The 26,319-nt window shown below is 39.8% G+C and overlaps 2 protein-coding genes across 3 annotated transcripts in view; one reads left to right on the top strand and one right to left on the bottom strand.

Annotated features, from left to right (window-relative positions):
- AKAP7 (A-kinase anchoring protein 7) overlaps positions 1–26,319 on the top strand; it is a 90,314-nt gene that overhangs the window by 23,554 nt on the left and 40,441 nt on the right. For both annotated transcript variants that reach the window (XM_030448095.1, XM_030448096.1), the window contains exons 6-7: positions 7,218–7,330; positions 19,245–19,389. In XM_030448095.1, the coding sequence (XP_030303955.1) occupies positions 7,218–7,330; positions 19,245–19,389 (258 nt within the window). The remainder of the gene's footprint in view (positions 1–7,217; positions 7,331–19,244; positions 19,390–26,319) is intronic.
- On the bottom strand, positions 11,549–13,978 carry MSH5 (mutS homolog 5). Its single transcript, XM_008499244.2, has one exon. It carries the CDS (start codon positions 13,976–13,978, stop codon positions 11,549–11,551), a length of 2,430 nt encoding a protein of 809 aa, XP_008497466.1.

Raw genomic sequence — 26,319 nt, 5'->3', positions numbered from 1 at the left:
TGTTCCTCAGAGCTGAGCAGTGTCCTTGGCTCTGCACACCAGTCTCTGGCTATAACTATAAACATCGAGTGTTATCAGTCCCAGAAGCAGACACAGACTGAGAAACTTGCTGTTACTTTCAGCAAGTGCAGCTACTTACAAGAGACTTAGCTGAAAGGAAAAGTACAAGACAGAAAATTAATTCTATCCTGGGCCAAACCAGAACAACATTTTATTAGTTGCATGGGGATATTTAATGCTGTGGTATTACCACATCCCTTAGGTTGCCTTTTTTTGTGCGTCACATGACAAGTAAAAGAGGCAAAAGTAGGTGTAAAAGAGCAATAGGCTGGGGCAGAAGCCTGGCTTTGGAGCACTGTATTGCCCTGAAATTCTACTACGCTTCAGGAAGGGTCTTAAAATTCTGATCAGCTGTGTGGAAAGACTGAGAAAGCATCATTACTAAGAAAAATAAACTTTGACTGCATAATCATATTTTCAGCAAGGTACAGAGGGGGCAGATAAAAGGGGGAGGAATAAGGGTTTAATAGAAAGAAGACAGGTTAACAGGAACTAGTGGAGGATCTGTTTGTAAGGCAAGGAGAAAGTAAGTCTTACAGGAGGATTTTGGCATTTACAGACTGGGTAATCTCTATGTGGTCAGGTGGGACTGGAAGGAAAGTTTTACATTTTTGGAAGGACTTTATTCAATTAGTAAGGACATTGAAACATCTACAGTTTGTTATAGTATTTCGGCTTTGCATCTTGATGTTTACTATTGGTTTTATTTTTTTGGATTTGGAATTTTAATCTGAATTTATTCTCACTGTAGTTGAGTATATGAAATATATAAAACGAACTAACCATATGCACACCTATGTGTGCATATGCTCTGCATCTTTCATTTAATTTCTCCTACTTTGTTTATTATGAGATGTTTTGATTGTTAATATCCCTCTGTACAGAACACATATGATGATGTGGTTAAAGGCCACTGAGCATTGCTGTATTATTTAATGAAGCCGGGCATGCTGTGCACTGTGTTCATTGACTTCGTTTCTCTGTAACACCCATTAGTGATTTTCACATTTGTTCCTTAATGCTAAAAATGTCAAGTATGGTTCTCTGAAAGCAAAGACAGCAAATGCTTTTAGACTTTCATTTACAATCTTCATATTGTGCTGTCAAACACTGAATAACAGTAATGCTGATAAATACCTTATTAAAATAAAGCATTAAGGTACTTTTTGTGGTATAAAATAAGGTACTCTCACCTATTCCTTTTTGTGACTGTGACATACTTGTAGGAAGTATTGAAATGGATTAAAGCCAGTAAAAGAACCAAGTTTCACCTTGTCTGACCTGTATTTCTAGCTCAGTCTAGCACTTTGAATCTTCACATTATTGTTGCTTGTCTTGTCAGGCTTGCCTTATATATTGGCATCTGTGTGGGCTTGGACCCTACATAATGAATGAGCACATCTTTCTTCTGTATATGTGTATGGTGACAGAGAGAAAAAGAGCAACCCATGCATACTGCTGATACGTTTGAAATAACTATACAGCTCACTGATATATGATAGTCATATACTACTTACACTTTACACCATAATTGGTGTAAAGTGTAAGTAGTATAGAACCAAGTAGCAGTGGAAAAAACATGAGGAAATTGGCTTGATCCTGGTTTTACCTTTTGGCATAGTGTAAAGCTCATTGTTTGCAGAGAAATGCTAGTAGTGATGGGGAGAAAAAATAGCCTTTTATATGGAGAGATGAGACACAAGGTCCTTTCTTTTCTCACATCTTGGAGATAGAAATCAACAACACATGAGGTGGTGCCTGATCCAGGTTTAGCAACCATTTTCTTTCATCAGAGATTTAGGATTGCTGAGGTGTAAAGGAGACAGTAGTTTTTGACAGGCAGCAGCCAGGGACACTCCTCAGACTAATAGTGTCCTTCATAATGTTCTTGATACAACCTTTGATTATATATTCCAAGTATAACATGGTATCTAAAATAATTTTTTTCTCATTAGTGGTGCTAACCTCTGGTGACATATAGTTGAGGTTGTGATAAACATTAGCATCTGAAATAGATGGCTTTGAGTTCTTCATTGGCTTGGAAATTAGGTCTTACAGGGCTTTGCAAGTGCATTATGCAGAGTGCTATTAGGAATGGAAGGATAACCAGAAGAGCTTCTTTGTGAAATCCAGACTTTCTGCTAACCACCAGCTAACAGACCATTCTTAAAGAAACAACTAAAGATGTAAAAATTTTTAATATGACTCAACAAGTTAGTTGTAAGTTATCTATGCTTAGCTTATCTTGTTTCTAAGATCTATTTCTAAACTCCAGATCTTTTAATTGAGGGAACATGGTTTAGAGACAAGCAGAAATTAAGAGACTGGAAGAATCACACAGTCACAGAATGTCAGGGGTTGGAAGGGACCTCTGAAGATCATCAAGTCCAACTTCCCTGCCAGAGCAGGACCAAAACTAGGGCAGGTCACTCAGAAATGCATCCAGACAGGTCTTGAAAGTCTCCAGAGAAGGAGACTCCACAGTCTCTCTGGGGAGCCTGTTCCAGGGCTCTGTAACCCTTACAGTAAAGAAATTCTTCCTCATGTTGAGGTGGAGCTTCCTGTGCCTTCTTGAATCCATTGCCCCTCATCCTATCACAGGACACAAGTGAGAAGAGGTTGTCCCTTCCTTCTTGACACCCAGGCCTCATATATTTATACACATTAAATAGATCCTCTCTCAGTCTTCTCCCCTCTAGGCTAAAAAGCCCCAGGTCTCTCATCCTTTCTTCATAATGGGTTTCCAGTCCCTTAATCATCCTCACAGCCCTCCGTTGTACTCTCTCAAGTAAATCCCTGTCCCTCCTGAACTGGAGAGCCCAGAACTGGATGCAATACTGCAGGTGAGGTCTCACTAGGGCAGAGCAGAGGTGGAGAAAAAGAAAATTTATATATGTAGCAGTTTTCCATATCTAATGAAATTTTGGAAAAGAAATGGCCATTTGTGTCACGGAATACGGCTCACTGTGCAGTTTTTCCATTAATCATTCTGTATTGATCTAGCTGTTGAATTTTTGAGCTTTTCCAGTACATAGCTGTTCTGGGTAGGTTTTTTATATCACATTTTAACTCTTAATAATTGAGGAAACAGTTGACTAATGGATTCAGCTGCATCCAATGTAAGAGAGGCCAATGACATTCAGTAATTTTTGACATTACAAAAATAAGGTCCAAGTAATATTGCAGAGTACTTCAAATTGCATGAAAGATGGTCTAAAAGCTGTCCAGAAATTTGTTCCAGGAAGTCATTGAGCTCGTAAAAATAGCCTTAAGTTTTCTAGGGTATACTTTGAAGCTGCAAACATTGGTCAGCCTGAGAATATTAAGGAAAAACAGATTTTTCAGTCTAGCTACTAATGTAGATGTCTCGGGGAAAGCTGACAGATCCTCACTGGTTAAGAGCCATGGACACTGTCTATGATTCTTGTCACCATCCTCTAATTTCTTTCAGTTCAGGCAATCCCCATCATAAACTTTAACTTCTGTGTATTTGCTCAGAGCTTCAAATCCACTTTCATGCTGTTCCATAAGCCTGAAAATATCTCTTGCCCAGAGCATCCATGCTTCCTTCATGATTTTTTTAAAGAACTCTTCCTGTGGCCAGTTCTTCAAAGAACTGCATGGATATTAATAGCATTACATTATTCTTCTGACGTTCTGTGCTCTCAGGAAAAAATTTCTCTTTGTTTTCTCCTCCCCCTGCTCCATATACTCAGATTTCTCTCTGTTTTCATTATCTTTGAAGAAGGAAGCATTGTGCTAATTCAGTTTGTAAGTCACCTTAACCAGTAAAATGTCACACTTTCCCTTAAATGTCAAATACAGCAAAATCTGGGCTATCTGTTACCAGCAAGTGTGGCCAACCTCTTGATCATGTGATGTCTGTGCCGTGACAAAGCTGTATGGGTCTGACCACCACGAGAACATGCATGGACACACACACAAACCTGTTAAATTGAAACTACAGTCTCTGAAGTAATGTTTTCTTTCCTCTGACCCAGTTTTAACTACATTTTTTCCTGTTAGAATTGCCAGGTATAGAGAAAAAAAAGACTAATTTGGATAGAGAAATAAAAGCAGATATTGTACAAAGCCATTAAGCACAAGAGGAGGTCACATAGGCTGTGTGGTTGTTCTTCAGTAGTGTACAGTGTACATGCCCTACTGTAACATATATCAATAGCACCATGTGATCACTCTGCCCTGTTGGAAACCCCGAGTTTCTGAAATTCTGTGATTATGAGCACATTGGCAAACTCCTGCTCTGACACCAGGATCTTACACCACTTAGGGGCGGGACACCATTAGGCATGCAGATCCGCAGGAGTAGAGATCTTAATTGCAGGGTTAAACTTGGCAGAAGAAATGATGGCAGAGAGTTTGAGTTTATAGGGGAGAAAATGTCTACAGTCCACAAGACAGTGTCAGAATATCACAGTATAGCATACAGCTGGTTATGATAAAAACTAATCCTATTCTGGAACACCAGAGTCAGTGCGTCCCCAAATAACGCAGTTCAGAGAACCAAACAAAGGAACCAGAAAATGGCTTTGTTACAGATAATTTCACTTTTAAATAAATGTAACATTTTATTAGCTTACTAACATCAGAAAATAAGTAGGACATTGGGTGCATGGAAGTACATGCACACCAAAACTAAATGACATAATTTGGACTTCCATTTGAAGAAGGAGCAAACATTTATTTGTAGTCTTCTTTTTTGATGTATTGGTCACTTGTTCAGCAACATTTGTGTGTACAGCTGCACAATAGCTTAATGTAGATTCAGTGTAAATTTAGACATGTTTCCTACAGACACAAAATAATACGAGCAGGTGAGCTGTACTTGTAGTTAAGTAGCTATAGATATGTAGTAGGTCTATAGCTCTAGATACACAGATGTATAGGATTAGATACATAGATCTATAGAACTACATGGCAGTTTTGCTTGCAAATACACATGAATACATGCATGGAGTGAAGGAGAGAGAATGGGCACAATCTGAAACACAAGAGGGTCCCTGTGAACCTCAAGAAGCCCTTTTCTCATTGTGAGAGTGACAGCAGAGGTTGCCCAGGGAGGTAGAGGGGTCTCCCTTGGAGATAAGCAAATCCCATGCAGGCGTAGTCTTGGGCAGCTGGGTCTGGGTGGCCCTGCTTCAGCAAGGTTTGAACAGGCTCCGTCTGGGTATGCCTCTCCACCTCAGCTGGGGACAGAGTGGCTGGAGAGCAGCCAGACAGAGAGGGACCTGGGAGTCTGGATTGACAGGAAGCTGAACATGAGCCGGCAGTGTGCCCAGGTAGCCAAGAAGGCCAATGGCATCCTGGCATGTATCAGGAACAGCGTGGCCAGCAGGTCCAGGGAAGGGATTCTGCCCCTGTACTCAGCCCTGGTGAGGCCACACCTTGAGTACTGTGTCCAGTTCTGGGCTCCTCAGTTCAGGAAGGAGATTGAGGTCCAAAGCAGGTCCAGAGAAGAGCAAGGAGGCTGTGAAGGGACTCGAGCACAGATCCTATGAGAAGAGGCTGAGGGAGCTGGGGGTGTTCAGCCTGGAGAAGAGGAGGCTCAGGGGAGACCTCATCACTCTCTACAACTCCCTGAAAGGAGGGTGTAGCCAGGGGGGGGTTGGTCTCTTTTCCCAGGCAACTCTCAGCAAGACAAGAGGGCATGGTCTAAAGTTGTGCCAGGGGAGGTTTAGGTTAGATATTAGAAAGAATTTCTTTACAGAGAGTGTGATCAGACATTGGAATGGGCTGCCCAGGGAAGCGGTGGATTCTCCGTCCCTGGAGATATTTAAAAAGAGCCTGGATGTGGCACTCAGTGCCATGGTCTGGTAACTGCAGCGGTAGTGGATCAAGGGTTGGACTTGATGATCTCTGAGGTCCCTTCCAACCCAGTTGATTCTATGATTATTTTCAACATCTGTCATAATAGTATAAGTGTTTCACAAGTTTTAATCTGGTTATCATTTAAGCATCCTGTGAGTTAGAATGGAAGGTTTGACTAATTATTCTTTTGTAAAATACATCCTCTTACAAGAAGGGATTGAAAGATGAGAGAGAATTTTCAAGTGGGCCTGTTTAAGAGTTGTCATTTGGGTCTTTGATTTCCCTTGCTTCTTTCAAAATCCCAACTTTAGTTGCATAGGCTGTGGAGCTTAAGGTTATGCATCATACACAGTAGAGAAAGAAAGGTGGCTTTTGATCTCCAAGGTCCCAAGCTTCTGGAACTTTTCTGTTGAAAAGTAATGCATAAGCTTATAAAACCTCTTCTTAAGTGTGATTTCAAAGTAGCTCACTTAAGTTGTTTCTATAAAGCCCCCCCCAAAATTTTAAGAGTAAGGAGTCTGGAATGACATATTACAGTAGCATGAAATGGCACAGTTATGCTAGCCAGCTGTGTATGCCTATATTCCTGTGCCTTGAGTCTTCCTTCCCTATTTTTTTTTTCAGCCAGCTGTGCTGTTTGCTTCCCACTGTAATGCATTTTCTTCCAGATGGGGGAATAAAGCACTAGATTTTTCTTTTACAGCTGAACTATCAAGACAAGTAAATAATACAATTAAATGCAAATAAAGGATAAAATTGTACATAAAAAATATGACATTAGCTTGGAAGGCAACAGGGAAGCTAAAAAGAACCAAATAAAAACCATCATCATACTTGATTTGATTTCTGCCACATAAATTCTGTGCCAGAATTTATAGTAGATTTCCATTTCAGATTTCCTTTGATCTGAGCAAGATTTTACCCAAACACGTATAACAGAACCTACCAGAAAATACTATTGATGAGGGCAGACAATTTTGGTAAAGACTTAGAGTTTTCCTGAAGTTTCCAGAACTTCCAGTGAGAGTAATTCCTGAGCAGTTTTAATGTCAAATTCCTGTTCTGATAGCAAAAGCAGACAGCATGGACAGCTCGCTAATTGCCATTATTTTAATACAGCCAAATTTGTGACCAATATGAATTGCAAATTTAGAAATATTTTCCCATGAAATAATATGTGCCTTTTTAGTTAACTGGAAATCTCTCTACCTGTTAGTGCTCAACATTTTTTTCCCATGTGGAACAGCTGAGACTCACAGTTGCAAGTATATTTTGAAGCATTCTATCATGTAATATCTTTGTACCTCTACATTTTTCTCCCCCGTCAGAGACTATGAAGAAGATATTTCAAGAAAAGGGCATCATGGCAGGAGAAGAAAGAGTTTTTAAACCACATCTGACCTTCATGAAGTTGTCAAAATCCCCACAGCTACGTAAGCGGGTGAGCTCACATTTCACATTGCTCAGCAGCTGTCTAGAAAGTTTTAATTTGAAAACAAAAAATGGAGTTTTTTATGCTACAGCATCATACATTCTACCTTGTAACCAGCAGAAGAGGTAAATGACTTGAAAATACTGATTTTTAAAGAAAAAATAATTAGTACATGCTCTGTATAAACAGTAGCCCTTTACTGTATGGTAGTTAGCACTCTGTCTTCCCAGGACAGTAATATCATGGTCTGTATTGTTTTGTGAAACTCTCTAAGACCAAAGGATGAAAGTATTTGTTCAAACTTACAGAACTTTTATTAGGATATAGATTATATGATACAGTTTATTTGGATAGTTTAGTTTGGTTAGTCTGTAAGAGAAAAAAACAAATAAATAATGGACTTTATATTTGGATCATGCATAATATGCAGACTGTCAGTTCCCTCTATTGAATTCACTTCGCTGAATTTCAGAGTAGCAATGAAAAACATTTTCTATATTCTCTCAGGCAGTTATCTTGCCTATTTATTTGCTTTTGGGGCAAAATACACAAAAATAGGGTAAAACTGTGATGGTAAATTTGTAGAAGCAATTCTAGTATATCTAGTTATTTCATACTAGTTTGACAGTAATATTGTATTATTTAACATAAGGTATAGGTCCATAAATTTTTTTCCTGACATTATATAGAATGTTTTTATGTGATCCTTGAACATTGACCAGGAAAATAGTTTTCAGAAAAAAAATATTTAAAAATAAGAATGAAAGTATATAATAGAAATATTTAGAGTTTATTTTTTTCCTTAGTAGTAAGAATTAAAGAAGAATACTTTAAAAATTCACTAGGAATAATCTCAAAAAATGCTGAAGGTGCACGTTTAAATTAAGTATTATCGTGGAATCAGTAAGAATGCAGTAAAATCTGAGATACATCAGGAAGCTTCAAGGGTATACATACTCACCCTGAATCAGAGAAGAGGACTTTTCCACAGATAGTAAGTGGTTTGTTATTGGTATTAAATTTGTAAGCTCCAATAAGCTTTTGCTTGTATTAATAATTGGTTTCTAAAACACTCATTTTAAAAATTCCTTCTGGAATATCAGTTGCTCAGTAATTCAATTCTTTGGTCAAAATATCTGAGACAATAAGGGTGGGTTTTTGTGCCATTATGTTTTTTTGGTTGGTTTTAGTTGGTTGTTTGTTTTATTTACATTTATCTACCTTGCATGAAATGTTAGCTAGGATGCATTCTTTCTGTGTTCTGATATTCACTGCTTTTGACAGAACCAGGTCAATGTCATTCCAAATCATCTCCCTTAGTCCTCCATAATATTGGATAATGCATGTGGTATACTAAAGATACCCTGTATAGAAAGATATTATTTATTACAAATATGTAATTTTTTTCTCTGTCAATCTGCTGTCAGGCATAAGCATCCATCTTCACTATAATTGTTTCACTGTGTCTGTTCATTAAGTGAGATAGTTTCATGCATTTTCTGAAAACAATAAATAAAAACGTGAAACATAAAAAGGATTACTATTTTGTAGCATGTTTCATTATATCTAACTGTATTTTCAGATCAGTACTCTGTTAAGCCACTGTCCTTCTAATTACATCAAAATTCCATAAAAGTTATCTTTTGGGGAAAACAAAAATATATTTTTCAAACCTTACTGTAGATACAGACATTTTTAAAATGCATATATTGTGCATATTTTAGTTTTCCCAAATTGTTGCTTATCTTTACAAAGCAAAGAGTCTGATAATTCAGTATTTAATAAAGATCTCAAAAAAACTGGCTTTCCACTTTGAAGGCACAGCATTAAGCTAAAAATGTTAAATGTAAAAACCTTGAAAACAGACATTAATGCAGGATAAAATATGAGATAAAGTGGGTTACAGAAAAGCTGTCTGGGTTACTCAGCTCCCTTTGGCTTCTCATGTTAAAGAACTTCCCTATCTACTCAGAAGTGGGAGCAATGCATTCTTCATAATTAGTTTGACAATTCTGAGATCAAATGTACCACTGAAATCTTCCACAAAATAAGGAAGTTGTGTGTGGCTCTGGGTGTCGTTGTGGAAAAAGATAAAAAGATATAATTTACTTGCACTTGTTTAGCTGTTTCCTTAGCTCATTCTTTGGAGGCTAAGAATCTTGGACTGGTGTCATTATCTTCTATACAAAGAACCTAATGAGTCACAATGAGGGAACCAACTAGAATTTTGCATTTGAAGATAACATTTCTATTCCTGCTTCACTCCCTAGCCCGCTGTATTGCAGCAGGTCAGTCACAACCCTTCTGTCATTTGTCCAGACTGCTGTTTATTTCAGGGTGTGTTGTGAAGCAGACTTCATAAATGCTTAATGACATTCGAGATCCTTTGATACCTTGTGCTGAGTGGCTCAAACACTGCGAAATTTCATAAGCAGATGATGACTGACAGCTAAATTGCTCTGGTGGCATCTGCTATCCTCAGCTTAGACAATGGTTGACAGGAAAAATTCCCTCAAAAATACAATTTATGAATAATAAATATATTCTTTTGTACTGGATATCTTCAGAATGCTGTATGTATAATTAGTTGACGAGAATATGTTAGTGAGAAAAAATTGTTTGTATTTACAACACTTGTAAGTGCTGTACAAGGCCTGATTCACTGTTACCATTATTCAGTGGTAAGGCAGTCAAGGTGCTAAATTATTTTGCAGGCTGTTTTATGATGAGTGCACTGGAAACAGCAGTAGCTGCATGATTCAGTAATTTATTAGTGTATTTTTAAACATAAATTAGGTTAAACTTTTGCCACTACCCTCATTTCATATAGAGATAATATAAGGTACTTAACTTTGTAATAGAAATAATAATTAATCCATCATAAAGGAGGAAATTCTACCTTGAATCAAATCCAAAGCTGTGTCTCCACGTTCAGATCTTTTCAATCTCAAATTCATCTTTTTGCTATCTTCAACTAGGCATACTAGCTAACATTTAATACTGGTAATTATTAAGGTAATTACTTTTTTCTCATATAAATTTTCTCTCAGTTTATGTGACTTCAATATTTTAGGCTTCTTTAAATGAAATATAGCTGAAGAGAGATGTAGTATATCTGCTGATGCCTTTTATTGACTATACTGTAAGCATTTACAGCAAATTTTGGAAGTCAGTCTACAAGTTAGCTGATGTTTCTTCTGTCTTATTTAAATAATGTCAGACACTTTTCTCATTCCAGTAAAGGTTATTACTTCTGTTATACTTACATGTCATGTCTCCTGCTTCATTAATTTGTTAATGATTTTTTGTTGCATATGCATACACCAAATCCTATGTTCAGTAAAGATCCTGTGCATGATAAGAGAAATTAAAGGGAACCCTCAGCTTCTGGTATTATTTATTCCTTTACTAATACGTTTTACTCAGTACTCAAAAATAGACTACAAAACGGGAATTTCTGTCTTACATACCTCGTGTAGTTTTCAGTTTCCTAGTTGTAATTTTGCTTTTACTTATACCCATATGGCATAGCTACATAGTTGTACCATACAGGACCTTAAGAGAAGAGAGTGACCCTCAGTAAAACCAAAGCAGTCCCCCTGTTTATCCATTCCTACTGATACTGACCTTCAGAATTCTTTGTATAATAACTCCTGGGATCTCCGGCATTTTGGGCAGGAAAGGAATACAGCTCATTAGATCTCTCTGTATTTTCACCTATCAGCCTTCATGTAAGTGTTTTGTATTGTGATAACTGCTGCTTGCTGGTATGGGAGTCTCAGGAGCATAGTTATTGGGAAACTTTGATACTGATCCTAAAAGGGCCGAAAGAATCACTTTTATGTAATACAAAACAATAAACACTTTGCTTTCACAGTCTTATGAGACCAGCAGAAACATTTTATGATTTTTCTACAGCATTTTTTTTTTAATATGAAGGTCTAGCAACAGAGGCAGAAAAAGCACAAACTGGATGACCAAACAGCTGGAAGAGTTTCTTGAATTCTCTTTCATTCCTCCTGCATTCATATCATACACAATATTGCAGAGATATGTAATGACAGTACTTCTTTTCTAACAAGAAGAAGAAGAAGCAAGGACATACACTACAGTTTGTTGCGAGCTGTAACATGTGGTGTAAGGTGTTAGTTTTAGTGATCAGTCTTTAAGTTACCAAACTCTCCTACAGAACACAGTAGATACAACAGAATGCATGCTTTTACCCTGTTACAGGATGGAGGCTGCAGAAGGCAGCACCTCTTTACGCATAAACTCTTCTAAGTCCACATTGGGGTCATCAAGGTCTAGGCAAAGAAACTTTTCCACGACAGACTTGCATTTTTCCATCCTATCTCCTTTTGAAGGATGATCAATACATTTGATAGGCTTTCCGTTGCGAATCAGTTCTGACACTTCCACTCCTCTGTCAATAATTTTGGCTGGCATGCCTGCTAATGCAGCAATGTTGGCAGCATGACTAACAGTGGATATGCCCTGCTTGATCTGATAGAAAAATATCAATTCATCTCCATCTTGGTGGGTCTCCATGGTCAGGTACTCCAGGAGAGGTGTGTCAGGCAGGAGTTCTAGATGCATTAAGCTGTGAAAATTAGTGGAGACAAAGACCTGTGGACACTGGGTTCCTTGACTGATCCAGTGTCTCAGAACAGCAGCCAGCAGGGAGAGGCCATCCAGTGTGTTGGTCCCTTTACCAAACTCATCAATAAGTACCAATGACCTCTCTGTAGCATTGTTTACTGCCTTGGCAACCTGGTTAAGGTCAATCATGAAAGTAGAGAGACCTACAGAGACTGATTCCCTACTATGAATTCTTGTGTAAATCCCATCAATTTCTCCAATCTCCGCCTCTGCTGCAGGGACGTAGCTGCCGATTAGAGCCATGAATACTATAAGACCCACTTGCTTTAGGTAGATGCTCTTTCCAGATGAGTTGGGCCCTGTGATGATCTTGATTCGTCTGGTAGCCTCGCCACTGTTCACAGGGTTGGCGACAAAGGTCTTTGCACATAGTTCCATGAGTGGATGCCTCCCATCCTTGATGTGGAAGCCATGGCGGTGAGTGAAGCGTGGCCGGCAGTAAGCATTCTCCCGGGCCATCGCTGCCAGAGCCAGGAGCACGTCTAGGTGTGCCGTATATTCCACCACACTGTTAAGAACATCAGACTTCTCCAAGATCTTTGTCTGCAGCTGGTGCATAATGAGTGTTTCCTGGTCTCTGATCTCACAGTGCAAGTCACCCAGCAGGCTGTCTAGCTCCTTCGTCCTAGCACTTCTGTAGTGCAGTTTGTCCTCTGACAAGAACATGAAGTCCAAGCCTTCGATTTCGAAGTCGCTCTTATCCACCATAGTTGGCAGCCGTGGAATGGAGAGAAGGAACCCAATCAAAGGAATGTAGATCACACAACAGGAGGGAATGTGATTGTCCAAGTTCTCCAGTTCTTTTCGTGCCACTTCTGTAAGGAAGTCTGACAGTCCCATCAACTTTCGTTTTTTCTCATCAATGGTTGGGTCCACGTTGGGTCTAACAGTGAAGCGGTTCTCTGAGTTGCTGCCTTCAAAGTCCACCACTTTGCTGATTAGATTAGCAATGTAGTGCAGATCATCAGTGAAGACACGTGAAATAGTCTGAAAGAGTTCAATATTGTTGGGCAGAGAACGACAAGTGTCTCTTAGGCACACTGCACTGTGCACTGTCTTATAGAGTGCTTGCCAGTCACTGACTTTTGTGTTGGAAAGAGTCATTCTTTTTAGAATCAGAGGCACGTTTTTAATATTCTTGAGGCAGCCTTGAAGAGTGAGGACTGTTTCGTGGTTCTGAGCCATCAGGAAGAAGTTGATAACATCGAGCCGTTTGTTCAGCTCTGTCAAGTTCCGAGTAGGCCTTGTGAGCCACAGCCTGAGCAGTTTTTCTCCCCATTTGCACCTGCAGCGGTTTAAAATTCCATATAAACTGAACCCTTCTTTTAATCCACTGGAGAGCTTATACACAGATGGATGGATATCACTTTTAAATATCTGCAGGACACAGTATGTGTCTTGGTCCATATTCACAGTATCTGACAGCACAAACTTTTTAAAGGCCAGAATAGGAACTGCAACACTGCTTTCTTCAAGTTCAACTCCAACCCTTCTCCTGTCTAGAAACTTAAGGAGTCCCCCAAGGGTTCGTATCATGAGTGGGTTTTCAAAAGGGATGATTGAGGACAGGTAGAGAATTTTCTCTGTTGCAGTCATGTGAGATGGGATAAATGGGAATTGCCTAGATAGGATCCGTTGCTTGCTGACTTCTAGGCCAAAATCCATGTTAGGAAAAAGGACAACTTCTGGTTTTCCTATCTCTTTATCACCAGCTGTCAGGTTGGTCAGGAATTTGGCGATATTTTGGTCCTGTTTTGCACTGGTCACTATACATTTAGGATTAACTTCTCCAATTACTTTTTGCAGTAGCCTGAGGTCTTCATTATCAGGTATGTCAGGCATGAAGTAGACTGAGCAGTCTTCTGTATCATAATAAGTAATTGCAAGCTGCCCTGCATACCATAAAACAGACATGTGTGTCTCAGAGCACTCTTGGTCCTCTTGTTCAGGCCCAAGTGGTGGTGGCAAGACACAATCTGTGGCTGGTGTGGTATTCATTCTGCTGGAAAAAAATTTTTATTTGCAAATCATCCAGAAAGTACTGAGAAGTAACTTGTAATTGAGAAAGCACTTATTCTTCCAACTCTGGAGAAACTAAGATGCTACCAAGAATTAAAAGATACGTTATCTGTTCAAGTGAAAAGTTGCAGCCCACGACTACAGCCACCATCTTGCTTCCAAGCAAAGCATAACTGACTGAAGTACCAGCAATGCTGGAATAGTTTTACAGTTTTTCTTCGTATCTTTTATTTTAGTAAGTATACATGTATGCCCAAATACACATAAATGCAATGGTGTACATGCATATGTATATGCACATACAATATCATCCTCGGGGGTATGGAATACCCCCATGCACTGACCACAGCTCCTCACAACAATATATCCACATTGGTTATGGTGTCAGGGTTCTATCAGGGTTTCTATACAGCACCATCACCTAGTAACAGTTTCTATCCAAGTACAGAATGTATGGCTCCAAGGATCAACCCTTGCAAGGCTTTTACATGAAACTGTAAAGTCTTGCATCTGGGAAAGAACAACCCCAGGTACCAGTATAGGTTGGGGGCTGAGCTGTTGGAGAGCAGAAGAGGGGAAAGGGAGCTGGGGGTGCTGGTGGATGGAAGGATGAGCATGAGCCAGCAATGTGCCCTTGTGGCCAAGAAGGCCAATGGCATCCTGGGGTGCATTAGAAAGGGGGTGATTAGTAGGTTGAGACAGGTTCTCCTCCCCCTCTCCTCTGCCCTGGTGAGGCCACATCTGGAATATTGTGTCCAGTTCTTGGCCCCTCAGTTCAAGAAGGACCAGAAACTGCTTGAGAGAGTCCAGTGCGGAGTGACCAAGATGATGAAGGGAGTGGAACATCTCCCTTGTGAGGAAAGGCTGAGGGAGCTGGGGCTCTTCAGCTTGGAGGAGAGTGAGGGGTAACCTCATTAATGTTTATAAATATGTAAGGGGTGAGTGCCAGGAGGATGAAGTCAAGCTTTTCTCAAGGTGACCAACAAGGAGCAATGGTTATAAACTGGAGCAAAGGCTGTTCTGTATAAATACTAGGAAGAATTTTTTCCCTGTGAGGGTGACAGGGCAGTGGCACAGGCTGCCCAGGGAGGCTGTGGAGTCTCCTTCCCTGGAGACATTTAAAGCCCACCTGGATGTGTTCCTGTGTGACCTGTGCTGTAGGTGACCCTGCTCTGGCAGGGGAGGTTGAACTCAATGATCTTTCGAGGTCTCTTCCAGCCCCTCACTTTCTACAATTCTGTGATTCTATGATTCTACCTGTTCTCCTCACAGAGTCCACAGTCATCAGCAGCAGCCCACTTCCAGCCCTCTCCCACCTCTTCCCCCTCCTCACCTCACTCTCCTCACAGATGAGCAGCTTGTTTCGGCTTCTATGTCTCCTTGTAGCTCTAAAGTTTTATCTTCACCCTCTTCCCTCTCCGGGCAGCTGCTTGGCTCTCCCTGCCACCCTCAGGCCTCACCACTGCCATGTCGTGTGCACCCCTTCCCCCAGGCCGCGGCCGCCATCCCGCCCGCACCCCTGAGGCGCTGCTGCAAACGTGCGGCTGCCCTCAGCTGCCGGTGCCCGGTGCAGTCCTCTTATGGCAGCAGTTCCCTCCCTGCCTTCATGTGGGGAATGGACCCTCAGCTACCGTAGCAGCCTCCTGGTTGAATGGGAACACCTCTTTCCTCCTGGCTCAAACTTGTCCTGTCAGCAGCTGACTTCCACCCTCCCTGGCTCCCTCAGAGACCTGCACTGAGGCGGAAGAAGAAGAGGCTGTCAGAAGCCCAGCCCACTAGCTAGGAAGGGATGCCAAGTGTCTGCTCCCATATAGCATCTCCATGAGCTGCTTTTGCATCACCTTTCAGCGTTCCAGCAGAACCCATGGCTTTCCCTCCCCTCTTCTAGGCTCCTTGCCCTTGTCACCTTTTGTGGCTTCTGCAGTTCACTGTTCAGTGGAGCTGCTTTGAGCAACTGTAAATGAATGTTCATATGCAGCCCTCACCTCTGGGGAGATGGATGTGTAGTGCTGGAGCAAAGCGTTTTGGTCTGCCACATAGAACCTGAAGCTGCTTACTGTACGATGCTGGAGACCTTGCTTTGCAGTCATGTTAAGGCCTACTACCATTTCAGCCTTCCTGCCCTGGGTCCCACAGAGGGACAAACACTGCCTGGGTGCCTGCTGACAGCAGCCATGGGGACTGCGTGCAGCTGGAGGGTTTAGCTGCAGGCTGGGGACAGCTGGCTGCACCTTTCCCACCTGCATACAGAAGAAGCACAGACAGTTAAGACATGAAAGGGTGGTTGTCTCCATGGTGCCCTGCCAGGCTTGCAAGTGGTCCACATGCAACATCTCTACAGGCCCACATGACACAGCCATGTCCCTTTACAGCCATCAGTTCATTACAGTGCTTCCTCAAGAGGCAGGTGTTGTCCCTACTCCCCCTTCAGCACCAAACATTTCAAATGGCCTCTCAAATACTACTGTTTCTCACTGTCCCCTCCGTAATCAACATCTATAACTTTCCCATGTGGTAACAACTACTTTCACTGCTGCTGCTCCAGACTTTTGCAATGAAGAAATGAATGGTGACCTTCCCATGTACCTGCATCGTTTCATCCTTTCACATCATATAATTACAAACAGTACTCCACAAAGTTACTAAAACTAGGTGGTTTTCCATGGCTGCTTTTTCAAGTAACTTTCAGTAGTGTATCACAATTCTAATTCAGTTCCTGAGCATTCATGGTTTGATTCACACCTTACCAACCTGTTTTTGACAGGCAACATCCCAGCCTATTGTAAATGCTATTTTTCTATTGGAGCGTGAAGTGATTTTGATTTTTCCCTCATTTTATTCCACAAGTACTCTAGGCTTCACATTTTGACAAGTGTTCAACTGGCTGAAAAGGTCTTTTTTTTATTGCTGATTGATGTCTGAATGTATTTCAAAGAACTGTTAGCAAAAAAGCAAAGAATGATGATTTAATTTCAAAATAAAGTACATAATGACTAATTTAGCCATAGACTATCACATTTTAAATAATGACAGTGATGTGGGGATAAATGTACACTTCCAAGTAGGTTGTATCTGAAGTTAAGAACATCCGCCACTAGATGTCATCATTTCAGAGATTAAGGACATTGGAAAACATTTCTGACCTTCACTAAATTCAGTTTTAGCACATTAAAAGTCTACTTTAGAGAAAGAGACCAAAAGCCTGTACGTTAGACTTTAGAGAAAGAGACCAAAAGTCTGTATGTTAGACTTTAGAGAGCCAAATGTACAGATATTTAGTCAGGCAAGTAAATAATTGCGTACCTAAGTAGTAAGGCAATTGCGTACTCAGTAGACATCCAGCACTGAACTTGTCTTGCAAATGAGCAGTTGTGTATGAAGCAACAAAAGAAATGCATGAGTGTGATGCTCAGGTGAATGGATATACTGTAAAGGGGTGAGGAAGGAGACTGTCTGTCCCCCTAAGGGTGTCTAGGCAAGGACCTTTTAATTTTAGAAGGGGGAAATAAAAAAAGGAGGGAGCCCTAAAAAACACATAGAGACAAAAAGCAGACTATCCTAGGATAAGGGAGGCAGCAGCCAGAGGCAAAGCTGGTCAGCCACACAGGTTGAACAGGGCACGTACAGTGTGGGGATGTTTTATGTCAGTAGGATTGTCTGGTTGAGTACTTAGTCAAACGAGATGGTAAGGGAAAGGGGGCAGCTATAAAGGAAATATACAGAGACACCAACCCGTCAAACTCAACAGACATAATCAAGAGACAAACCTAATTGGTAAAACAAATTGATGGGCCGTCAGGAAACCTCAGGCAAACCAGTACTTTACAGCTATTGGGATATAAAACTGAGGGTCCAGGGTATGAGGGGGTTCGTGGGGACTGTATAAAGAGATGGGGGCTGTGGAGGGAAATGGGATGAACAAAGGAGAAGTGGACAGAATGGGGTGTAAAACGGGCTGCTCTTATGTACAATGAGTCTGATGGACATGCTTGTCTGACCAAGCTGGTGTGCTGGGTCCTGGCTGCTGGGGGTAAATATCTGTAGCTCCCCAACCTGTGTGTGTGAGAGAGGTGCAGGTGTTCTGCCTAACCTCAAGCTGGGCCAGCTGGCAACCGGGGACACATGGGCTGGATAAGGAGGCCTGGGGTCTGGGCAGAGGTGCCAGGTGGTTAGAGAGGCCATGAGAGTGCTTGGGGGATGCACAGGTGCGCTTGTGACCCTGGAAAGAGTCCTGTGCACACCTGCACTGAGGACTTTGTGTCTACTGGGGACTGTCCAGGCTTGTGTCTCATGTGATCATGTATGTGGGTGCTGTTGAAGGCAGCACCTTCTGTAGTGAAATGAGGCAACCAGGTGCCATTAATTGCCAGGGAGTGGGCATGAGCTTGTGTTAAGCCCACCTGTGCCTGATTAGGGCGGGCCCTAACTGCGCATGAGCAGGATCGGGGGCCAATAAAAGGTAGGAACTCACAACCTCAGCATGCTTGGCTTTTACTGCTTCTATGAGCACTGCGCTAACCTGACTGCGCCCCTGGAGCTTTGTCTCAGCACCGCACTAACTTGGTTGCGCCATCAGAGCTCTTCACCACTAGGGTGAGACTCAAGTGGCACAGCCGGTTAGCGCATGGTACTTATACAACAAACCTGAGCAATGCTGAGGCCGTGGATTCGAGCCTCAGCATTGAAACTACAATGGAATGTGGAGCCCTAAACTCATAACTACTGGAATAAGGTTTTCTGAAAACAGCCTATCAGAACATAGAGGGTTTTAGATTTATTGAGGTAAAAAGTCTAATATTAGTTAAATGAAACCACATGTTCATGTTTGGTGATTTTAAAGACCCAGAAAATTGCCCTTGATGAAGGGCTGAAGTACTTCCTTATAGTAGCATGCCCAGCAATGAAAGCAAGAATAATTTCTAGCTAAACATTTCATGAAGACTGTTGCCAACCATTGGAAGCGCAAGTTATAGCATTGTGTATATTGATTTGTTTCCTACAGGACTGAAGAGGGATGGGTAGAAAGAAGGTGTAATAACACTTTTATTTCCTCATTTAAGTTTTGCAGCAGACAGTGCTTAATTAAAACAAAAAAAATGGTGTATTATTCAGTGTTCTTTTTGCATCTTGAAGTAGTTGTCCATTCAAACCATACCTCTGATTAAAATTGAAAGTATAGGAATTTAATATTAAAATACAGTTTTCTAGCAGAATACCTAATTGAATTTTATGTTGCTATTCAAAGGTGAAAAAAATTGACTCAAGGCTGTACGAAGATTTTAAAAGTCATTATTTCGGAGATGAAATCTTGCACCGCCTAGATCTTTGCTCCATGTTGAAAAAAAAACAACCGAATGGTTACTACTACTGTGAGTCCTCTGTTGTTGTTGGTAAGTACATCTTCAATTTCCTCTTCCATCAATTGTGTCTATAAGTTACATGAAAAGCAATTTTCTTCTGGAGTGCATGTTAGGTGATTCTTGTAGTAATATCCATGGAGTCTGGCAGAAGTCGGCCCTTCCATCCTGTCTCTCCAGGAGTAACACTGTGTAATGCTTCTTGCCGACAACTGAAGTTTATGTTCAAGTCTTCATCTCCACAATCCAATTTCATTTCTCATCCTAAACAGAGTGTTAAAGATGAATGCCATGTATCACTCTCCGGAGTTATTCACCTCTGTTGACTATAAAGACAGCCCGTGTGACTAAGGCAGATTAGAGGTAGTAATTACAGATGATTACAGCTCAATGAAGTGTCTCTGGTTTGGCAGAGATCTGACCTTACTTGGACAAATATACAGAGAGAGGTTTCAGTGGTATACCAGAATGTTATCAAGTCTCTAAATATCATACAGACACCTTGCCTAAATCATTGCAATGCTAGAAATTATAGTTGTGTCCTTCTGCTTTGCCTGAACAGAAGCTTTCCATCCCTGTGATTAATGGTCTAGGCTAGTCTTTTCAGTTCTGCCACAAGGTATGTATAACTTCAGGTGGTACACATGAAAGGTCTGCTGACTGAATGAGTAGAGGGTAATGGCTTGTACAATAAACCTCTCTGTGATGATTAGTTACCAGCAGCTGATTGTGCATCTTGGGACTGCTATTAATCATGTTAAGAACATGATTTAAATCACTCTAAGTGGAATGACTAGAGAATATGGAGGATTTTTTTCTTAAATGTAATCACCTCTAAATCTACTAATATATTACATGATGGGAATCTCTTTCAACAGTACCAATCCTGCACCTGCTGATCTTTAAGAAATCAGATGACACAAGACAATGGTCAAGTAGCAATACAGCACAAGTTTTTCTATGTTGATTGCTTTTCCTACATTTCCTAATAAGGTTGATTCTTTATATATAGTCGTGCTGGACATGAATCTCAAAAGACAAGTTCATAGCAGGGAACAGGTTGTAGACTTTAGAGCTCTGTTTATAGTCTTTGTAATGGTACAGCTTGTTTTTACATTATTGGGATTTTTTTTTCTGCAGTCATGTCAAAGGTTTTATGTGTTGGTGTTGGAAGGCAAAGAATTCTGAGTTTCATGCTAAAGGTTCATGTGAAGCCTAAAATTTGTATTTTTTCTTTACAAACAGTGAGACTTTTTTTGGAATTTTGTCAATGAACAATAACTCCATCTCAGCAAGAATATGGACAGTCTTAATAAGACTTAATAAAGCAGTCCTAACTTTGACCCACTTCAGGGAAAGACAACATCTGTTCTTGTATGGCTCCTCTAAAAATAGGAAAGAAATATAAAAAAATCTTTTACAAGGATCCTCAGTAATAAAATGCATACTTATAGACTAGGAAAAATTTACAAAATTTACAAAAAATAATAACAAAAATTTGTTATTATATACCGTGCAACATTTTCCAGATTTTTCATAATAAGCAGCAATATTTAAAAAAAAAAAGTTACTAGAAATCATCCCAACAAGCTAATTACCAAGTGGATTTGACATTTCCGGCTCCAAAGCATTCTAGCCTTAGTAATGAAAATATTCATGAACAAGGAATGATCAGACCTTCAGAAAGAAAGAAAAAAACATGCAACATCAGGGAAATCTTCCAAGACTGCTACCATCCCAACTATCTGAACAGAAAAAACTTCATTGGAATCTTTTCTCACGTGGCCAGTTTTAAAGGAAAGACCTGTCTTCATCATTAAGCAATAAGGAACTGAAAAAGATGAATTCAATTTATTATGAAGATACATCCACAAGGACTAAAAAATGTTGAAAGGATGAAAGCTTCTTTTTGTTATGAAGATGTATGGTTAAGGACTAAGAAGTTCCTAGAAGATGAAGATTTTATGAAGCTACTGTGATCATCCCCAAATTCTGCAAAATCATTAAAGGGATGGTGAGCATAAAATAGAAGAACTTCTGATCCAGGCACTTGTAATGTTGAGCTAATTTTGATGGAAAGATCCAAATTTCAAAGGCTTATAATTGACAGAAATGCATGTGAATATGCATTATATTCATATTTTCTAAGTATATGCTGTTTTTTTCTTCACTATTAAGACTGCCTGGCTAGTCATAGAGTCATAGAAAGTGAGGGTTTGGAAGGGACCTCGAAAGATCATCGAGTCCAAACCCCCTGCCAGAGCAGGGTCATCTACAGCACAGGTCACACAGGAACACATCCAGGTGGGCTTTGAATGTCTCCAGGGAAGGAGACTCCACAGCCTCCCTGGGCAACCTGTACCAGTGCCCTGTCACCCTCACAGGGAAAAAATTCTTCCTTCTATTAATACAGAACAGCCTTTGCTCCAGTTTATAACCATTGCCCCTTGTCCTATTGCTAGTCACCCCTGAGAAAAGCTTGACTCCATCCTCCTGGCACTCACCCCTTACATATTTATAAACATTGATGAGATCACCCCTCACTCTCCTTCAAGCTGAACAGACCCAGCTCCCTCAGCCTTTCCTCACAAGGGAAATGTTCCACTCCCTTCATCATCTTGGTCACTCTGCACTGGACTCTCTCAAGCAGTTCCTGGTCCTTCTGGAACTGAGGGGCCAAGAACTGGACACAATATTCCAGATGTGGCCTCACCAGGGCAGAGCAGGGGGGGACAGGTTATACCTGGTCATACCTAGTACCTCATCAACGGTTTTTCAAGATGCGGGTTGTTTAATTCGTATTGATATAAAACTAACACTCTGTTGGAGACAAAGGATGTCCATGAACAGTTAGTACTCCTAAATTCCTGAGTTTTGGAGTAGCTTTAGATAAATAATATCAGCTTTAAAAGTTAGTGCTGGTTTCAGAATTTTGGTGACGACTTGGTTTCTGTCTTGTGGCAAAGTGTACCTCAATGCTGCAGCACTGGTGGAAGTGGAACTTAAAGCTAGTGGAAGTGCTCAGTGGTCTTGAGGAGTGTTTTGAGGACTTCTGATTAAATGGTTATAGAATACTTTAGACAAGTCAGGTACTTTGCAAATGCTAATTGCTCTTAGTATTTTTGTTTGCACCCAGGGCCGATTTCATTTAGCCTAGGTAGACTGTTGCAAAACTAATCAAAAGCAGTACATAGATGTATGTCTCATATATCTGTGTATATAACTATATCTAATGTCTTCTGTATGTGTACAAATATTTATGTGCATCCAAATGCTTAGAGAAAGAGATATGAGAAGATTATTTAGCATGGTATAAAATTTTTCCTTCAGGTGAAATCAAGGCTTTACTATTCACAAATACACTTCAGAATGTTTTTGACTATGTATCTGATTGAGGAATTTGGTAAATAATTCATTATGAATAAAGGCTGTTCAGTGTATATTTGGTAGATCTTGACAATATTTTTTCAAAACATTTGTTTAAATCTCTCTCTTTGATCTTATCTTGTTACTGACATCTCAGAATGCTAAAATGAGACAGTCAGTCATTCAGCTGTCTTTTGAATCTGAGTCCCATTAAATGGTTTATAATGGCAGTCAATCAAGTGGTTTTCAAAGAAAGAATTAGATGCTTGTTTGGCTTTAGCTCAATCCTGGTGTGACAATGTGTGAAGAATTTAAGGGAAATATGGTTGTCACAGTCCGAACAGAATTCTCTGAAATATTTTTACAGGAGTACTACATCTGGCTTTCTCTAGCCATAGTAGTTGAATGGATGTTCTTCAGTGATGTGACATTAAGAAAGAATCAGAAGAGAGAACAGAGGAAAGGAGTCATTGATATATGAGACAGAAAATAGATGTGATAATGCCACTTTATGAACTCATAATAAAACTGAGAAGAAATAGAAGACTGAAAATAGAAGAATTGGAAGTTAATTGATAGTTGGCTAGTTTGTCAACATTCCTTGGCTTGCTTTTTTAAAAATGCACTTACAGTGACAGCAGAAGTACAGTAATATTTCACCTTCACCATTAATGCAGTCTGCAATATGAACTTTGCCCAGTTTGTCTGAAATCTGTTTAAAGTGACACTGTTTTAAACAAAGGGCAAGGCTGGCACTTGTCTTCTTCAGATAACTGCTGCTTCTGTGTCTACAGATGGTTTGATCAGTGAATCACTTCTAAATTAATGAAATATGTTTTGATTTTATCTGTTACCTATCCTTTCATCTTCCTCTGTAATTTAAAGATGCCCCTAGATCTGTTTCTTTTACTCCTTAGTTTTTCTTTCCTTGGCAGTCTATTTGTAAGCTAGCTTCTACTTTCTCCACTCTATTAGGCTGTAACTACTCTTGAGTTTCTTGCGTATCTATGACACTCTTCCTAAATTTTAATTAATGTATGGCAGTCAAACTGCTTTTGGACAGAAATGTCTTGGGCACATTCCCAGAGGCTATTTCTTAATAACTGAAATTAGTAATTAATTCACTGTTTGTGTTGAGTTTATCCACAGCTGCTGCAATTTTGTGCATACAGTATGTTTTGCCTAGATAAAAAGCAACAGGTATTGTATGCTAATCAGTAAAGTCTTTCCCTAAAGCACTATTTCTCAGCACAGTCATGTCAATATTTGCTTATAAAAATAATTCTTTTAAACATGGAAGAAAACCACTCACATTTTAATAAATAACCAGGCTGTTTATGGACAGTGACTAGAAAGTGGCTATTAATTGTTTTCTTAGACACATCAAGTATTTTCCATTCACCACTGAGATGAGAGTGGTGGTCCCATATTGATTCCTTTTCACTTGCCTTACATTAAAACTTGATGGATTTTCTCTTGAGCTTTAGTGGCCTATCTCATTGGGTATCACCACATCAGGCAATTTCTTTGTACCTGGTTATTTTCTCCTATTGAAACACTGACCACTAGGGTAGCATTTTTCATAATGAGATAGAATTTTAATCCTATTTTGTAGTAGTAGTTACAGTTTAAAATCTACATTGATAGCTTCTGTATGTGGATAAGGAGAACAAGCTGACTGAGAAGCAAATAATCAGTGTAAATCTGTTTTGAAGGTGGAAATTTTCATTTTAGAACAATTTTTCTTTGTTCTGAGGGCAAATTCAAATGTCCTCAACTTTGAACTTTGATGTTGGCAAATACGTAACAAACTTTTCATTAGAAAAGTTTTAAAGACAGGAACATGATGTTTATAATTAAATCATGCATCTCCTAAGACTGAAAATTTGTAAAACCTCTTCACCTTCAGTGATTCTTATTTCTGTGATTATGAGGTGTGTAGTATTTGTTTCATTGTACAGGGCAATTTTTGCAATTTTCTTTATAAAATATCATAATGTAATCCTATTCAGAGGAATATTGTCCTTTTATTTTTTTTTTAAAGGTGTTTGAAGTTGTGATGTGCTTTTGTAACAGAGCTTTTATCAGTAGTTAAAAATTGGCAAAAATAAGATTTTCCACAGATGACTTCCAAAAATACGTGCAGAAACTGGTTCAAAACTGGTGAAGTAATTTGAAAAGAAAGCACAAAAGCATATTTGACATTGGTGAGAAAAATGAATTGAGTATATAAAAAAGACAGAATTGATTTTTCACAACATAACATAGTATGCTGTAAAATACAACTTAATAACGTCCAGCAGCTTTTTTGTGTCCTTTGTGTTAAATACATTTTTCCTCAAGTAGACTTTGGTGTCCAAGCATCTAAATCATTCCTAAATCTCATCTACTAGAAATACTTTGAAAAGATGTAAAACATTAGTTTCAAGATACGATAATTGCAAAAAGTAAACAGACCACCAAAGAGGTGAGGATGAAATTAAACATGTAATATTCTTTCAATGACTAGATTGGTAACAGAAAATTTTTATTAAAGTTTTCCTTGCTTGACTGTTGGTTTCATTGATACATATTATTTATATGCATTTGGTCTTAACATCAAACTGAGAGTACGCTTGATTTACCATAGGTGAATTAAGCTCTTCTGAAGTTCCTTTGAGGAATGTTTTACAGTAATTGGAAGGACATGGAGTGAAAGGTTTGATGATTAGTGGAGAACCAAAGAGCTTACCCAGCGTGCTGCGTGGCTACACGGAGAGGGTCTACTACGCTTCCTACCTAATCCCTCTGAGGTGTTCTAAAATAACATATGGTTGCAGATCAACAGGGATAATGCAAACACAGACACAAAGATGGGTTTGTTGAGGAAAAGAGCTTGTTTTGCTCAATACCTCAGTTTACTTTCTCTTTCAGAGCAGTACTCAGCAACAGGAACAGTTCTTCCTGCTTCGCGGGTGTTAGCTGCCATCTCTAGGCTGATGCTGTAGTATTTAACAGTGTTTAACTCATTTCTACACAGCCATCAGTAGGTGAGGAGGCTTAAGAGGCCAAAGCTGTGGTACCAGGCCTAGGTGAAACATGCATGCATACTCGTTAGACATACTTGCAGACACCTGAAATTAGGCTTCCAATTTTTTAAGTTTCTAAACCTGCCTACACTGAAATTTCTGAGTCGACGTGGGTTCACACTGCTAGCATTCTGAGCAGATAATCTGGGTGAGTGTGGTTGACATTGCTGAGCTAGACAGCTTGATTTGGTACCATGGATTTTGGTCATCTGGATTTGCCTCGGCTATAAATGCAGGAAGAATGAATTCCTCGTGTGCTCCCTAGCCCGCACATCACTGTGCTTCACTTAAATAGCTTGATATCTGAAGTGCTGATACACTGCCATTGACCCTTTGGCATATACCTTTTAAACCCTCTGCTGTTATGCAAAGAGCAGATTTGTCTTAAAGAAATCTGAGTAACCATCCACAGCCTACACATTACAGCAAAATGTGATTGCTGACTGCAGACAATTTACAAAATTTCTCTTTGAAATAACTTATTTAGAGAAACAGTGAAAATGGCACAATTTTATTTTAATACCTAGGC

The sequence above is a fragment of the Calypte anna genome, chromosome 3 (assembly GCF_003957555.1).
Source record: "Calypte anna isolate BGI_N300 chromosome 3, bCalAnn1_v1.p, whole genome shotgun sequence".
Classification (NCBI taxonomy): Eukaryota; Metazoa; Chordata; class Aves; order Apodiformes; family Trochilidae; genus Calypte; species Calypte anna.
The sequence above is the reverse complement of the archived record's forward strand: the minus strand, read 5'-3'. Positions and strand labels throughout refer to the sequence as shown.